The 16888-nt window shown below is 39.5% G+C and overlaps 2 protein-coding genes across 3 annotated transcripts in view; both read left to right on the top strand.

Annotated features, from left to right (window-relative positions):
* The first annotated feature begins 828 nt into the window (after positions 1–828).
* relt (RELT TNF receptor) lies at positions 829–16320 on the top strand. Of its 2 annotated transcripts, XM_086036760.1 has the most exons (12): positions 829–1081; positions 3993–4070; positions 6521–6595; positions 7503–7595; positions 8485–8669; positions 8894–8949; positions 9070–9324; positions 13055–13123; positions 13373–13451; positions 13756–14127; positions 14697–14825; positions 15041–16320. In XM_086036760.1, the coding sequence occupies exons 3-12, from the start codon at positions 6551–6553 to the stop codon at positions 15042–15044; spliced, it is 1287 nt and encodes a 428-aa protein (XP_085892886.1). In that variant the 5' UTR covers positions 829–1081; positions 3993–4070; positions 6521–6550; the 3' UTR covers positions 15045–16320. The 2 variants fall into 2 exon arrangements, with proteins under 2 accessions (XP_085892886.1, XP_085892885.1); XM_086036759.1 differs by lacking the exon at positions 3993–4070.
* A 399-nt stretch (positions 16321–16719) lies between these two features.
* fchsd2 (FCH and double SH3 domains 2) overlaps positions 16720–16888 on the top strand; it is a 43410-nt gene continuing 43241 nt past the window's right edge. Inside the window, exon 1 of the mRNA XM_086035802.1 lies at positions 16720–16874. The gene's annotated coding sequence lies outside the window, so the exon portion shown is untranslated. The remainder of the gene's footprint in view (positions 16875–16888) is intronic.

The following is a 16888-nucleotide window of genomic DNA, read 5'->3' as shown; positions in this document are numbered from 1 at the left end:
GTGTTTATGACAGTATAGTAGTCTACTGATGACCTCTAAATTAAGCATCAGCCTATACTTTAAATTATGTGTATTGTACTACTACTGTAATATGACAAAGACAGACACCGTCAAACTTGCATTGTATTTCTAGTGTCTGAAACAGTGATGTGTTTTTCCTTGAATGAAAGAGACAGTAGTGAATGATACATTGATTCATGATTATCTTCATTCTCGACACTGTCTCAGTTGAACAGACACTTGTATCTTTATTCTAGGATTTAATTTTCAACGACGAAAAAGAGAGACTGTGTCTGACCTTGACACAAGTTTCAGTTTTCAACACAAATATCGGTTACATCCTATCATTTTTCCATTGAAGGGAACGCAAACATGTACATGTTTGAAAGACTGAATTCCATTTAGTTGCATCAATAGGCTGCTGTTATATCATCCTGCTGCTCTGTCTGAAGATGAAGTGAAGCTATAGAAGCCAAATGATAATATTTACTTGCAACCACTAGACCTGTCTATCCATAATGCAATTAAAAATACGAAGACAATCATGCACAGTTGTCAGGGAGTATAGATAGATAGATAGATAGATATCACAACAAATCATTGACTGGTCTTACTGCATGCCTACCAACTCTTACTGCATGCCTACCAACACAACTCTCTTCATCAAATGTACCTAATATCAGGCAACGTAAAAGCGGTTCAAATCTATTTTTAATTGTAACCGGCGTTTTTTTATGTTTGGAAAAGTATGAAAACCAGGATTTTTTTTTTTTCATGTGAATGCAATACGCTTCCGTCCCTTTTACAATGTATAAGGAAGTGATTGGATCTCTTTCACGGTTCACTGCTGTGCGTAGTAGCGGTTGCCCACGCTCACTTGGCGTCATCGCATGGCTGTGACGTATATTGAGCTTTTGCTGTCTGCCACAAGAGAGAGTGAAGCCTGCGATCGAGAGGCAGGACCATAACCGGCGTTTCTTTCATCCATCACAAAGCCAACCCGCTAACTCGGTTCACCATATGTGGTCATCATGTTCGTGTCGGAACTCTGAATTTCAAACACGTTTATTCACCGAAAGCGGTAAGTTTGACTACTTGTACTAATGTTCTCGTATATGAATGGGTGCTGAGAGCTGAGTTTACGTTACGTTCGGGTTGGGTTTTTTTTGCTCATGGAACCGTGTGTTTTGTTGCTTTTAATCCGTGTAAAGAACTTTTACGCGCTGTGACTGCTCTGCTTGGTACGACTAAGGCTACTAAATGGGCATCTTTTCGAACTAAGTTTGAGCGAAGCTCGTTTCAGTTAGCTTGTCGCCGTGGTGCGTTCATGTCCGTCTGTTAATGGTGCCTCGCTTGTAATGTTCACAGGCTGACGAGAGATTTTTGTGTCTAAAATGTTGACGCGCTGACTTGGCACTGGTAGCCGCCTTGATGACGTCTTTTTCTCTGCGGCGTGATTCACCTGTGACTGCAAGGCTTGTGTGTTTACACTCACCGTGTTTGCAGTGCATCAGTTGTACCTTGTGGGGTAACAATTGGCTTGTAACCGGAGTAAAACCACCAAAATTCACTTTTTTTGGGGGGGGGGGAGTCGACACTTCCTAAGTTACCAGTATCCCCCTTGGCGTCATGGCGTCATCATTCAGTACAGTTACGTTTAAGTCCAACAATTATTAGTGTTGGCTTTCTTGTGATTTACATTCTGTTCACCTTACTGGTACCCTCATAAGAGCATCAAACAACTGCAGCTCGGGTTCTGACCACAACAAGGAGATCGGAACATATTACTCCAGTCCTAAAGGCTTTACACTGGCTCCCAATTAGCTGTAGAATAAATTTTAAAATTCTGCTACTGGTCTATAAATCACTGAATGGTTTGGGTCCTGACTACATCAATGAAATTCTGATTGAATATAAAGCCTGTAGGGCTCTGAGATATGCAGACTTGGGTCAGTTATTGGAGCCCAGAATTCAAAGTAATCATGGTTAAGCTGCATTTAGCTGTTATGCTGCACACAAATGGAAAAAGCTTCCTACAGAAGTGAGTCAGCCCAAGTGTAAATGCTTTTAAATATCCATCTTAAAAACATTGCTTTTTCCCCCCGCATACCTTTGATTAAGGTCCTCTAGACAACTTTAAATCATTTTCTTTCTTTTATATATTTTAGAATCCCACTTGTATTTCTTCACTTTACTTTAAAATGTTTTTAAAATTCTCCGTGAATGTGTTTAAATGTTATCAATGTACCTTCTACTAATTTTGTAAGCTACTCTTGTTTTCTCTGCTTTGCTTTTGAATGTTGGTAATTCTTGTGTTTGTAAATGCTTGTTGGCATTGTCTTTGCTTGTGTGAAGCACATTGAGTTACCTTATGTATGAACTGTGCTATATAAATAAAACTGCCTTGTGTAGTTTTAATGCAACATCACATTGTGAAATTTAACAGCCTAGCCACAGCTGGTTTGTGACAGCTACAGCAGGTTAATGATACTGTAGTAAGATAATTTTTTTCCCCCGTCTATTATCTGTACTGCTTGTTCAGGGTCACAGACACATGGATCATACCCCATCTGACCTCCGGGAAGACATAGTACACCCAGGATTGGTTGGCAATCACAGGGTACTACTTGAGACAGACCACAGGGTACTACTTGAGACAGACACGTGATCTGATAGTGATGGTGCCTCCATGTAGCTCACCTGCCAAGTCATGGGCGAAGAAACTTGAATGTGAGGGCAGTAATTATGTAAATGTAACAATTTGTGGCTAACACAATTCAGAATAGCTGGCTCAGACACATTTTCAGATTTATTTGGTTGTTTAATTTCATACTCGATGGGTGGGTCTGTACCTACTGTGAAATATGGAGCAGGCAGGGGAGTTTGAGTTAAACTATGTTGTCTAAATCCAGCCTTAGAGGAAGGAGGAAGTTGAGTAATGGGAAGACTGGGAAGTTTATCACAAAATGACAGTTGTTTTTTTTTTGGGGGGGGGGGGGGGGGACCACAGGTAAACGTCATGCTACCCCTAAAGTCCAAGTGCATTAGAAAAGTTCATCACAATACTGTTTGTGTGCTTCTCTGGTTTCGTATCAAGCATTTGCCACTAGATTTCTGTAGGATGTTCAAGGAAAGAAATGTGAAAGTGTTAAGCGTCTGCCAGCTGAACTTGCTAGTGTGACACAGAACAAGGCCAGTCTGGGTCAATCTCTTTGTGACAAGGCACAAGTGACTGATTGTTTGTGTCCATGTATTATTGCAAAGGATACACTCAGTCCCTCGTGCTCGTGGTGATGGAGACATGAGCCTGTTACAAAACAACTGCTGAGCAATGACAATGAGACCAACAAAGCGTGAAATTGAACCTCTTCTCAGTTATTGCGTACATTATGCGTGGAGGATGATTTCTAACCTATCCCTTGTTAGAAGCCCTTGCGGTATTGGTCGTCGACAAAGGAAACAGCAAAGAGAATAACTGAAACTACTCAAATTTGGCCAAAGAATTGTGGGCAATTTTTTCTGCGATGGCCCATGTAGGCTGAGCCTCTTTGTTTTCATAACATCAAAGCGCAATTTGTGAAAGTCTTATGTTGTTGTATAATGAAAGTAATGCGTACTTGGTTACTTTTTTTTTATTTTAGGTTCATAATGTTGTGATAAAAACAATAGCTGACCTTCATGATTGGATAGTGCAGAGTAAAGGGCCAAATATTTCCATCCAGTCAAGCGCCCTTTAGAAAACATGTTTGCCTTCTTGCCAAGGAACTTGAATTATCACAAATTTTATTTTCATTACCCACTTTTACAATCCGTAGCATTCTTAATTTCCACGTTCCTTCTTTTTTCCTGTTCTTAAATCAAGCGTTACACTCGACTCTAAGCTGTAAGCACAACTCAACTGAGGCTGCTGCCATCTCTTCGTTCTGTCGGTCCAAGCGTGTCAGTGAACTTGAACTCTTTGAGTTTCAACGTGATAAATTCTGCTCTGACAGTGTGCAGGAGACCGGTGTGTGCTGGTGTACCATTCCACTGGAAAACCTGACAACTGATGTCACGCCAGCAAATCCAAGGTCGGCAACAGTGAATGTAGAGGACCTGATTGACATAAAGGAGCCATCTATGAAATGCGCTATTAAAAAGCGACAAATGTTTGAAATGCACTAACTGACACAGGGAGTGGTTGGCAGGTGTAGACAGCTCAAGCAAGTATATTTAGTTTCAATATTTCTCACTCAATAATAGCTGACTGAAGAAAATTGGACTCATCCATGGCTAGTCCTGAAAATAAACAGTTCAGGCTGGAAATGGATCTCAGTGATGCCAAGTACATTTTTGTCAGGTTTAATCACCCATGTAATAATGACATGCACAACGTGACATGACATCAGGTGTGTCTATTTTAAGGCAGTGCTGCATTTTTTCCATCGCAAGACCCCAGCGAGTTTATACATTCTGTAAATATTTCAAACTTAACACAGAGTTTAATCAAAGGTCTGAGCTTCTTAGCAGTAGTGTAGAGCCTTAAAGGGTTTCCCCCATCCCACAACCCGAATGAGGACAGTCAGGACAGAAAATGGATGGTTTGTCAATGCATTCTGACTTTAAATAAAGGGAAGTCGATGCAAACATAATCGCTTCAAGAATATGTTCTATGCAAGCCCACTAATTTCAACAGGGCATTCTGATTAACATTGTGTTTGTGGAATCTGAGAAATCCACCCGTTTTTAGCCACTTCTTGTCACTTCAGTCAACTGAAGATGACATCGAAGTTGCTCAGGGCTCAGATAACGACCAATCACGGCTCACCTGTTTTCTGAAGCTGAGCCACGATTGTTTGTTGAACCCTGGGCAACTTCGATGTCATCTTCAGTGGACAGAAGTGACAAAATGGCCGCCCCCTGAGCTAGCTGAAAACGGGTGGATTTCTCATATTTTACAAATGCAATATTAATCAGCATGCTGTGTTTAGACTAGAGGGCCTGGATAGAACATATTCTGGGAATAAACACGGAAACTTTTCATGGTTAACCTACGTAAGCAACAATATGCAGCCTTTTGGACACATGTATCCCTGATTCGAGACACTTTTCAAATCGTCTTACCTTTATTGTGGTTTGTTACTGTCACATTTTAATTAATGAATAAATTACTTTCAGAATAATTACAGAGTGGCAGCATGACAGAAGTAAACCTCAGACCGCTGTTTGTTAAATTCAAACCCTAAATTAGTGCCAATGTATTACCACATTACTACATTGTTGTTATTGTTGTTGTTGGAAGCTGACTAGTTTTTGGAAAACAATAGCACACTGCATTGTAGATAATTACTGTTTTGCAATGTGGATAAAACTACCTTTGCCTTTTCAAGTGTTTTGAATGTGGGTGTTTTTTTCCATCCATCTAAAATGACAACAGCATCATGCACAGTGATTGGTCATGTTTGTTGCACAAGATGGGATATTGTTAGCGGTGTTAATGTGCCCTTCTTAGTCGCCCCGTTGACCCTTTCTTTGGTGAGGCTAGTACCACACTCAACACGTTTTGGACATTTCAACCAGTGGGTTTACATAACATTGGAGAAAATTTAATTGAGTTCTTCTGTCTGAAACTAAGGTGCAAAACATGACTGAGACAGCGTCACAGAGAAGATATAGCTGGTAGCGATCAACACTAATTGAACAGGACTGCAAAAGAGGCCAATTATAGGTCCCATTTCTGTCAGTATTGCTTAGGGATGGCTGAGTCCCTATTGCAGAGTGATTGTTCTGCCTTCTGTCAGAAATATGCAAAATATATATTTTTTAATTTTCTGACATTGGTGTAATAAGAATTTTATGTAGTACTAGTGCTATCGGTTGCTTGGTATACTGGTATTGGTCTGGAAAAAAACGCCACAAGTTGTTATTTATGCAAAGGTTCTTCTGTGTGTTTTCCAAGCAAGTGTGTCATCTGTAAGTCAGGGCTGAGTGTGCTGTTCTGTCTTTGCTTCCCTCAGTCATTTCGGGTTTCTCCAACCTTTCCTCCACTTTCTGTCACAATCCGTGGTGCAATTTCACATCCTCATTATGGCCATTGAGGTTCCGGACCGACACCTGGCTCATTTAATTTTAATCCAGTGCTTCATATATGATCTAGAGGGATTTGATTATTAAGTAAAACCGTGTGGCATCAGATGTAAGTCTGTGACTGGTCAGCATGTTGAGATATATTCATGTAACTCATGAGTCATGAAAGGGAGGAATATTTTGCATGCAAACTGTCCCGTCTGGATTAGTATATTTTTTGTCAGAAGTTTTTCCAAAACTCGCTAGTGGGATATCAATCATTTTCATGTTACTGGCAGAAAAAAACTAAACTGTGTATTGTGTCTACCTTAAAAATGAGTGTTCTTCTTCATAAGACGTTATTGAACTGAGTATAATAGCCATTAAATTATGGGACTATTGACTATTCAAGCATATTTGATGACTAAGTGTCTTGAGTCTATGTGAACATATTTTGTAAAATGTTCCACTGCAGATTGTATGTGCATACAAGAATACATTGAAGATGATGAGGAACCACCTTTGCTGCTCAGCTATTGTTCTTCTCACGGTAAAGCTGTGCATTTTATAATACTAACACAAATAATAACATGAACACTAATAATAAATCCGTTTCAGATATATAGTGTATGCAAAAATGACATGCACATATTGCTCTAGTCTATGTGTGTATATAACATGTTTTTAAACTGCTGGAGAGGTGGCATGCGTCTTATGACTAGGGCTGTCAAGAGATTTAAAAAATTGAGATTAATTAATTATAACATGTAATTAATCGATCTAGTTAATCTTCTAGTTAATCTATTTTTTACTCTCACTTAAAAATTGCTGAGGAGAAACCCCAAAGCTCCCCATTGTCTGTCTGTATCTGTATTTATGGTGTATATATTTTTTTCAATTACCCAGTCATTTGCCACCTTTGTTTGGCGCATTTATCAGCCAAGTCCCTGGTTTCTGTTTTCACGATGATCAGTGCAAAAGGAGTTGAAGTTCCACATACCATCAACTACCATCACTCTGCCTTTATCAATAGTGCTGTCAGGGCGTTTTTTAAATTTACCATTCATCAGAGCAACAGCTCCCACATGCTCCTCCATTTTCACTTCCCTTTGAACCTGAACTTGCCCTCCCACCTATAATAGGAGCCTATCAGGTTATGCCAAACACAATGACAGCCAAGTGGACACTGACCACTTTTTTTTTACAACCACAACGACTCAAGCATAAGCTCCACGCATCAAAACGGATCTCATCATCATACAGAAACAGTAAAGTTGGAGATTAAAAATGAGATTAATGCGATTAAAAAAAAAACGCTTTGACTGTGACTGTAATTAATTGATCTCAATTAATGCACTATTTTGACACCCCTAGTTATGACGTGCCTCCAGTTTGAGCAAAAGCTTGAATGCATAATAAGATTACACAGTGTGTATGTGTGCTTTTGTCTATTCCAGGTGTTTGGGTGCCGTGGGGCTGCAGCAGTGCAATGTCAGTGGGGAGGAGGGTGTGTGTGTCTCGAATGCTCTGCCGGCCAAGAGCCTTCTAAAGTGAGTCAGGCCTTGTTGTGAAAAGAAAAACTGAGAGATTTTGCTCAAAGTTTGATTCCACAGCACCATTTCCTTCTTATGATACACATTCTACTACTGGTAAAACAAACACTCATATGATGAGGATTAATGTCCTCATAACTTCATTAATTAAATGCATTGTGCCACGCAATGCATTCTGACAACCGAAAAGTTACAATATACAAATACAATACACAAAAGTTACGTAAATTATGAAAATCTGTAAACTTGACACCCATTGCAATGCAATTTTGAATGGGGTGGTGGAGCAATTAAATTGTAGGCATGATATGTTTTTTAGATGAATTGGCTGATTAATCAGTAATCTCATATATGTATGAAAGAAAAATAAATTATTATGATCAATTATGTATAGGGTAGGCACATGATTTTGTTTACATTTCCCAGATGACAAATTTAGAATGGCATCTTGAGTGCCACACTTTAATCATAAAACCTACTTTGAATAAGTTGAATAAGTTATTGTTTCAAATTAGGTGTTCATGAATAATAATTTGAGCAATTGTATTTTGCATTATTTTATCAGAGGCTTTTGTCAGTGTTAAATTTGAGTGCGCAGAAACATAATGACATTTACTTTCTCTTTGTGATTAGAAATCGATCAGTATCACAGACAAGTTATGATTTAGGATCATTTGTCACATTAAAGACACTCCTTACATCAATGATGTAATTTAGTAAGTCTTAAAATAGTTTTTGTCAAACTGTCATTTAACTGGATTCTCTTATGATAGCTTTCAGAAACTAAACCGTTTATTCCTTGTTGCGCTTTTGCCAACATATAGGAGTTAAATTTATTATTATATATTTTGTACTTATAAATATTTGCTGTTTTCTGTCTCACCAGCCTTGTGGGCAAATCCACAGTCGGGCAGAGGAAGTGCAGTGTCGGTCATGCCAGACAGGAACCTTTTCAGACTCGTTTGATCCTGAACCGTGTCGTCCACACTCCTCTTGCAAGCTGCGTGGGCGAAAACTTGTATCGGCCGGCACTGCAAACTATGATGCTGTGTGTGGAGACTGTCTGCCTGGGTAATGACCCTTTTGTTTATATTTGTAGCAATTTATTGTCTGTATATTTGGAATTATAACTGTTGGCTTCTGTGGAATCTATTCTTTTGTTTAATTGAAAACATACAAAATACTATTTACCACAATTGTCAGGAAACTGCAGGGAAATCCTTGCTGTTGCTGTTTTATTGTATCTTGTCTCTCTTCATCCTGCCAAATATGGTGTGTTCTATTTTTTTAAACAGATTTAAAACCAAACCCAATGTGGGAATTGCTTCAAAGAAAAACCCCTGTGTGAAGAGTAAGCATGTTTTTTCCTACTGTTGCATTCAACACCCAATCTCCTTAATTCAAGTCAGTATCTCAAAGGGCCAAATAAAGACTGATGGAATATTTTGTCATTACAATCCCCCCTTTCCAGTGTCTGTGCTCATCAGAAACGTACGCACAGTAGACCAAGGATCGGTGAGTGGCGCTGGAGGACCAGTCAATGACACAGTTGTGCGCAGCGCCGAGGAGAATACGGCCGAGTATGCTGTGTTCGCCTTGGTGCCTATTTTCTGTCTGATGGGCCTGCTGGGGATCACGATTTGCAACTTCCTGAAGAAGAAAGGATGCCGCTGCAATGCCGAGAAGGATGGGATTGATGCCGAGGCAGCCACGCCCCAGAGAGAAGGTAAGCAATGACTGGACAGAAATCAACCTAAAAGGCTGAAAGGAGTAGAATCTCAAATTTCTAAATACACGTAGTAAATCTTTTGGGATAACCCCATGTAAAACCTAACCCAGAAGTGTGTTCTGGTTGTGTATATTAGTCATGTAACTTTGGTGCAAACTTAGCTGTCTCATGTTTTGAACTGTGACCTTTTCCAGGCCCATTAATTGCAGGTCATGTATGCTCCATTTTTCCAAGCGCACACTGTTATTATTGGGATTTTTTAATTTGAGAAGCGGGGAAAAAAATTCCCATCAACTCGCCGGGGAGTCCGAGAGAAAATAGCTTTGGTAAACAAAGAAGTGAGGAAGGGAATAGGGCACTGGCTTCTTCTGAGTGTCTATGGATGGGAGAAACAGAGGGAAGAAGAGACTGAAGACAGGTGGGAATGAGGGAGGGTGTGAGGTGATGTCGGGACAACAAGTCCCGTCCCAATAAATAGGAAAATAATGATTTTTGTGAAGAGACATCTGGAGAAAGACAATAACAGATGGATTAACATAAAAAACACACAAGGAATTGATTTGTATAGAACAGAGGTGTCCATTGTAAATCAGACATTGACATAAAGCAGAAAGAACAACAAATGAGCGCAATTCACTTCATTATTATTATTATTATTAGTATTATTATTATTATTATTAGTATTATTAATTTAGACTACATTGTTTACCATGATTTGGACATAAACCACAAAATCACTCACTGTTTTGATGACTCCCCAACTACAGCAACTTCTCCATAATGCAAAAGACCATGGAAAAAAAAACATGTGTCTGAGTCATACGTTACCTTGTGACGGAGACAAAAAAATCAAATCAAACTATAAACTTTGTGTGGCTTTTTACAGGCTTCTAATGCTGTTGAATTCCTTTATATCTGTGCGTTATATTCCTGTGATGTCAGTGAGGTACTGTCATATGAAGTCACATCAGAGTTGAAAGCTTTTTTCACACTTGGTCGGAACTGATGTTTGTTTGAACATCATAGAATTGAATTACTGCCATAACAACCTCGCATATTAAAGGTTCATGCTTGGCTTGGGTGAAAAATGTCCACATTCACAAAATGGACTGCAAAAAAAGCTTGCTTGTTTGTTTATGTTGCATACCAGAATTGGTTCCTTCTCGTTGAAAGTAGGTGTGGCCATGTTCAATGTTATGTTTGCACATGTCGCTTGCCCCACATTTTACTGAGCAGCCAAGGCAGAGACACATGTACCCCTTTTCCCTGTCTGTTATGAAACGCTGCGTCACTATCATTTCAACTCCTGGTGGTCTTCATAAAACTGGCGAATTCAATTCTGACTTTGCCATCACTGGTATTACCCTTCTGTGGCGAAAGCTTTTTATGACTTAATCCTTCTGATGCTCTGTGAGCTGAAGTTTCACACGATATGGCGACGTCTCACTTGGCGTCACGAACAGTGAATTCACGTTCACACCTAAATATTTGCAAGTCATCCCAATTGTAATGAGTTATTTATAGTTGATATTTTCCTATGAGATGCTGTTTCTAACTCAATGGGCTGTTGTGTGTCGGCTAGTATCGGCCCAATAGCACAGCAGCGACATGAAGCTCAGGTAGCCCATGTGCACAAGTAAACAGATTTACGAAGCTGAGCTGGCTTTTCTCTTTCACCTGATGGCACAAGCCGTGACAGCTGAGGAGGCATACGTTTGTTTTTTTACGAGGACGTCAGAGCCAGAGCGCAGCTGCTCTCGACAAATGTCTCCTACACGCACATGGGAAGCTGACTGCTCCTTTTAGACAACGTTGTCAGTCCTGAAATATTCATTAAACTGTGATTTAACACGCAACACATACTAAAGACATTTAAAAAGCCTCACTCCCACAGAAATATTGTTCCTGTTTGCTAGGTGCAGATGACCATTATTACTAAGTAAAATAATTCCCCTTGACCACCTTATACATCATCAAAGTTTAGAACTGAGAGCAAGTAGCTGCGACTCTTAAATACATTTAGATTTGAGTGTGTTGATGGAGGACCAAGCAATCACTTTTGAGTTGTTCTCTTCCTCTGGTGAGAATCTTATTGTGAAACATGAGCTGTCTCTGCACGAAATGGAAACGCCCCAATCCCATTACCTCTTTTCTCTGTCCTTCTGCACTCCTTTCGACATCACGTCAACCTCATGTGAACATGACACTCCATCCTTCGCTCGTCTCCTTTCCCAGCCAGATCAATAATTCAATTAGGTGCTCACCTCATGGTTTAGGTCTCCTCTTTCATCTCCTTTACTAATCCTTCTCTTGTGCTGTGCTGCTCTATTTTGCATCTGCTCTGGCAGATATGAGAGAGGAAATGGTGTCTGTAACCGTAGGTTCAAACTACATGCTGGTTTTGCCGCTTCTTTTTCTCATTTGTCATTTTTATGTAACAGTCCTTGGCATGTTGTGTATCTTGTGGTCCTTGTTAGGATTTATAATAAAAGTACATACAGTTCAGACTCCAGCACATATGTCATCAATTCCAGTCACTGGGGAAGGCCCATGCATGGGAGGACTCACAGCCAGGGCAAGCTCAGTTTGGCAGAACTCAAATCCCACGCTACAGTGTTACATGTGTCTTGAAGAGTAGTAGAAAAAAGAAGTAAAAACAATGAAGTGTTGGAGTTCTACTGTGGTATATTGAAACGCGGAAACTTCATTAGGACACCTAAACATATGACCGGTGTGGTCGGCCACAGGTCTGAATAGGAGACTGAGCTCAGTGCTGTGAAATGGATGCTGTATATTCTCACATGGCAACAATCCTTGTGGAGACTAAGCTGATGTCGCGTCCTAAGTGGCCTAACAGGATAGAAATGACAGATTGACACATGTGTCGTTACAAGACAGAATTACACACGATGATATATGTGGCCTGTCTCAGAAGTACGCATTCAGACACAGGTTGCCGAACACGACAAATAGAAAAACACACAAATGAGGTCTCACAGTCATGTGCATTTTCATTCTCTGATACACACAGTATCATAGGTGCCGGGATACACTGCACAATACATGAAGCCACACGTGTTCTTTTACAAAAGTCCTTTTATGAATGTTCTCTCTTCAACAGCCTTTTCTCGAAATGAAACAAGTTTAAAATCAAATTCCCCTAAAAGGCCACAGAGCCACCGTGTTTATTTACAGCCCTCTGCTAAAACAGATTGCTCAGTAAAGTATTTTCCATCCTTCACTGCTATCACTCTCTTCTCAGCTGCTTTATTAATATTATGAGACGGGTCAAGGGGTTGCCATGGAGTCACCCTTATCAGTCCCATCGTGTGTTAAGGCACGGCATCTGAGCAGTGACTTATGAACGGGACTTGAAGCTAGCTGCCACTTATGCTTTATCGGAGTTATGAATGAAGTGCATTATTATCGGCTGTTAACCAAACACATCTGTGGGATGGTGGTTGATTAGGCATACTTTGTAAACAATGGCTCTCTCACAGACAAGAAACTGACTTTAGCTCAGAAGGAATCAAACTTGGAGCTCAGTCAAATTGGAAGCATACTGTCTATATATTTACGTTATTTTAATACACAGTAACAAAAAGTACTTCCCTAACATTGAAGACATGAACTTTGTTCATTCTGATTTTCAGATGATTTTTGCTATATTAGAGTGCTATCACATTAAGTGCTTATTAAAAATGGTCTCTTACTCTTCTCGCTCTAGGTAATAATTACGATGACCTAAATGAAGATACCATTGGCGTTCTTGTCCGTCTAATTACTGAGAAAAAAGGTGGGTGATGTTCTTACTTTATCTCTTGTATGTAATTGAACAGGATTCATCAATAAATTCAAATTACCCATGTATTGATTAATAGGTTTTTTTTTTGCACATTACTGAACTTGAGTATGTATCTACCGGTAAATAAAAACTTTTATTTCCCTGTTGAACGCATTTAGTCATGATAATACATTTCGAGTGGAATTATATGAATTATAATATATATGCTTGCACAAATACTTAAATGTGTTGGTTTTTCAGAAAATGCTGCTGCATTAGAAGAACTACTGCAGGAGTATGAGAGCAAACAGATGGCCCTGAGCAAAGTCTCGTCAGTCAAGTAGGTCCACAAACGCAAACATTTAAAGACACACCTACAAACACACGTGGATTTAGTCATGCCATGCTAGCGAAATTCAGGAAAAGTGGTCTGTTCTTTGTACATTTTAATTTTTTTCCTGACAAACATCAATAGACAAGCCCTATATAGTGTACTTTAGTAATAAAAAGGCAAATTTAAGAATTCATTGCATACAGACTCATAATTTACTGAACATTTTCTGACTGGAAAAAATAATATCTTTACTGCATTTTTATGTTTAAAAAAAAAAAAAAAGAATTTCAAATGTATAAATCCTCCTCAGGTTCCCGATGCTGCCTCCCTTGTCCTTCTTCTGCTCCCTCCCCAGACTTTGCCCCCATCAGTCGCACTTGCACACCATCTCTGGCCTCTCCGACTTGGGACTAAAGCACGGCTACCGTTGCTCCCGATGTGCCCAGAAGAAATGGCCCGCTGTACCTCCTCTGGATTCACTCAAAGATCCACTTAAGCTCCCACAGGCCTATATCTTACCCACCCTGAAAACATCTGCTGATCAGAAAAGGGAGCCCCTGCTGTCAGGAATGTGTGTTAACACTCAGTGTACACAACCTGCGGTGCCAAAAATTGTGCAGGAGGCTGTGGAGGGCAATGAGGCAAAGGAATGGACAGAGCTGAAAGTTCTGTCTGTGGGAAGGTGAGATTTGGTACTGCCATACAATACATATCTAATCAGTCCTTTACACAACATCTGAGTCGTTTAGCGGAATATGCAAGCCTTGGGTTCAGTTTCAACATGGATGCGTACCTTTTCTCTTGCATGAAAATTCTTTTCCTTGTCATGTTTGTGTTCACTTTACATGTGTTCAGTTAGAATGGAAAATTATAAAGCTCCACAGTGTTCATGGTCTTTGTTTTAAAACAAATACAATTAACTCACTCACTGCCAGACATTTTCAGACCCTCATTTACCCTAACGTTTGAAAAAATAAAAAATATGTATATACAGATAAATTCCTGAGATTGAATCGCTGGACTGTGAAAAGATAAGTAAATTCGTCAATGGCAGTGAGTGAGTTAAAAAGAAATTTACACACAAAAAAAAATTCTTGACAGGTCTGATCTACAAAACCCGCAAAATAGCGAGATAAAACCGCAATAGGTTAACTTATAGTGACAAATGAAAATTTGCAATAGAGTGAATCCTCAATAACCGAACCGCAAACTGGCGAGGTAACACCATACAGCTTTTTTTTTTCTGAACAGATTTCAAGTGGCTCAAATCCCTGAATACAAACCAGTCATAGAGGAAACAAAGTCACCAACCCAGGAGCAACGCAAATCCCTTTTTGGTGGGATTCAGTTTTCTTCCTCTTCATTAGCGGGCCTCATGAGGTATGACAATAGATCATCTTGATCCCCTTGTCTGCACTTTGTGTACTCGAACAACGTTTTGAAAATGTGTGTCTGTCAAAATCTTTGTGAGCTCTGGCCAACGAAGAATACATCTAATCAATATTATACACATGAAAGTTTCATCAAGGCCCATACTTGGAAAAGTAATGCTTCAAAAATATCCTCAAAGTCACAATATAATGAAACTGTTTCAGGTGACGAGAGAAGCTGTATGATTATACTACCTCTGACAAGGACGACCACTACGGGAGGCTTGCAGCGTGACACCGACTTCAAACCACTAGGCCCAAGGCCGCCGCGAGAGGTTGTTTCATGACGATCAAAATGAAACAAAAAAGAATGAACAGCATGAAGCTAATCCAAAGATAAAATGTGGATGAGCACTTACTTAGTTGGAGCCGAGAGGTTTATACTATATTACTGGATTAACAGCTGTCATTGCTCTGCACTTTAAGGGCAGGTGAGAGGAACAATATACCCGAGTGTTTGAACATTCATAACAAAAGACACATGCTCAGGTAAACTCGCTCCCATTCTTCCCTGGGTAAAGGACAACACTGTAGTGAAAAGAACACATATAATCCAAGCGGTGTGTATAAAATGAGGTAAATATTCAACCAGTTATTTTGAAACATGATCCAAAACATGAATAAGGTTTTCATCACGATGATCATCTTACAGGTTTGAACTATACTACAATAGCAGTAGGGAAAGGAAGAAAGAGAGAACAAAATGTTCTATTCAAGTTCAGTAACTTAGCTTCTGTTGCTTTCATGTTATCTGACTGTTTAGACATGAAGAGAAAGTACCGGTACATGTTTTACAATACACTAGTTTGTTTTAATGAGGCATTCAGCAGGAGTGAAGAGGGGAATATAAAAGTAGTCACATCAGTCTTTGTACAAAAAAAATAAACAAATGTACATTAATTTAAAAAATACATGTATATGTGACTATAGCTTCGAAGACAGCGAAAGTATTATCATTTCATGTGTCTAACGTACGACTGCTCATGCAAAACAGTCAATGTTCTTGTCAAGACAAACAACTGCTGCAGAGTCAGTTACTTGATCAAAATGTTGAAAAAAAACTGAACTCTAACTTGACTTTTGAAATAAAGACTAATATGTACATATACTTATTAACTTATTTTAACTTCTTCAAAAGACCTCATGTACTGCATATTTATGAAATGGTTGCTGAGGGTTAGTGGTTTTAGTTGACATTACCCCGAATTAAGTTCTGTACTATATTGTATTTATAACACTTTTAATGCCATTCACCTTGTTACAAAGAAAATGACAATACATTTAAAGGATGGGATACGAAAATGACGATAATCATATTCATCCTCTGTCGTCCTTGCATGTGTTCTATCTGAAGTGTTGCTGGATTTATAAAAAAGCATCTCACTGTCACTTTTTTTGTAAATGTGTTTTTACTGTTGAAATAAAAGGGAGGAATTTTGAATGCCGTTTTGTTTTGTTTTTTTGGGGGGGGGGGCGGTCTTACAGAAGGGTGCCAATGAAAGAATGTGGTTAATGTTTTGAAATACTTTGCGTGCATTAATGCGAAGTCAGTTGGGAGTGAAGCCAACAGTTGTTGTAGTTGGCCTGCATCGCCATCTAGCGGTAAATTACTACGTCTGACCGAGTCCGGTGTAGGCTGGTTGGGATTTGCTACTTCCTCAAAGCGTCGTGCAACATTAGTCAAAAGTGAGTACAACATTGTTTTAAAGTTTTTATATACAGCTTTTAGCTTCTTTGGGCAAATTGAGTGTTTGTTGCATTAGCTGACAATGTCACAATTACTACAAGCATACCCTGAGACCGGTGGCGTGTGACGTGCTGGAGTGGCGGGAGAAAACCCGGAAGTGAGAGAAGGAGATTAGATCAGAAAATAAAAATAGAACCCCGATTGCCCAGCGACTTGACACCTCGTTTCTTTGTCCACCACGCTGACTGCAGACAGTTCGCCCCTTATCACGGTTTGGAGCTGATATGACCGACTCAAGCCTGATAACGGAAGGTAATAATGTTATT

Source organism: Filicampus tigris, chromosome 7, assembly GCF_054856515.1.
Source record: "Filicampus tigris isolate MCC_2025a chromosome 7, RoL_Ftig_1.0, whole genome shotgun sequence".
Taxonomy (NCBI): Eukaryota; Metazoa; Chordata; class Actinopteri; order Syngnathiformes; family Syngnathidae; genus Filicampus; species Filicampus tigris.
Note: the sequence above shows the minus strand (reverse complement) of the source record. Positions and strands in the feature narration are given on the sequence as shown.

What these genes read in the sequence shown, in the direction of transcription:
- relt (XM_086036759.1), top strand. Translation starts at nt 6,551, where the DNA reads ATGATGAGGAACCACCTTTGCTGCTCAGCTATTGTTCTTCTCACG. An exon ending in CCGGCCAAGAGCCTTCTAAA is followed by an intron (nt 7,596 to 8,484) that starts GTGAGTCAGGCC and finishes CTGTCTCACCAG; the next exon opens with CCTTGTGGGCAAATCCACAG. An exon ending in TCTAATTACTGAGAAAAAAG is followed by an intron (nt 13,124 to 13,372) that starts GTGGGTGATGTT and finishes TTGGTTTTTCAG; the next exon opens with AAAATGCTGCTGCATTAGAA.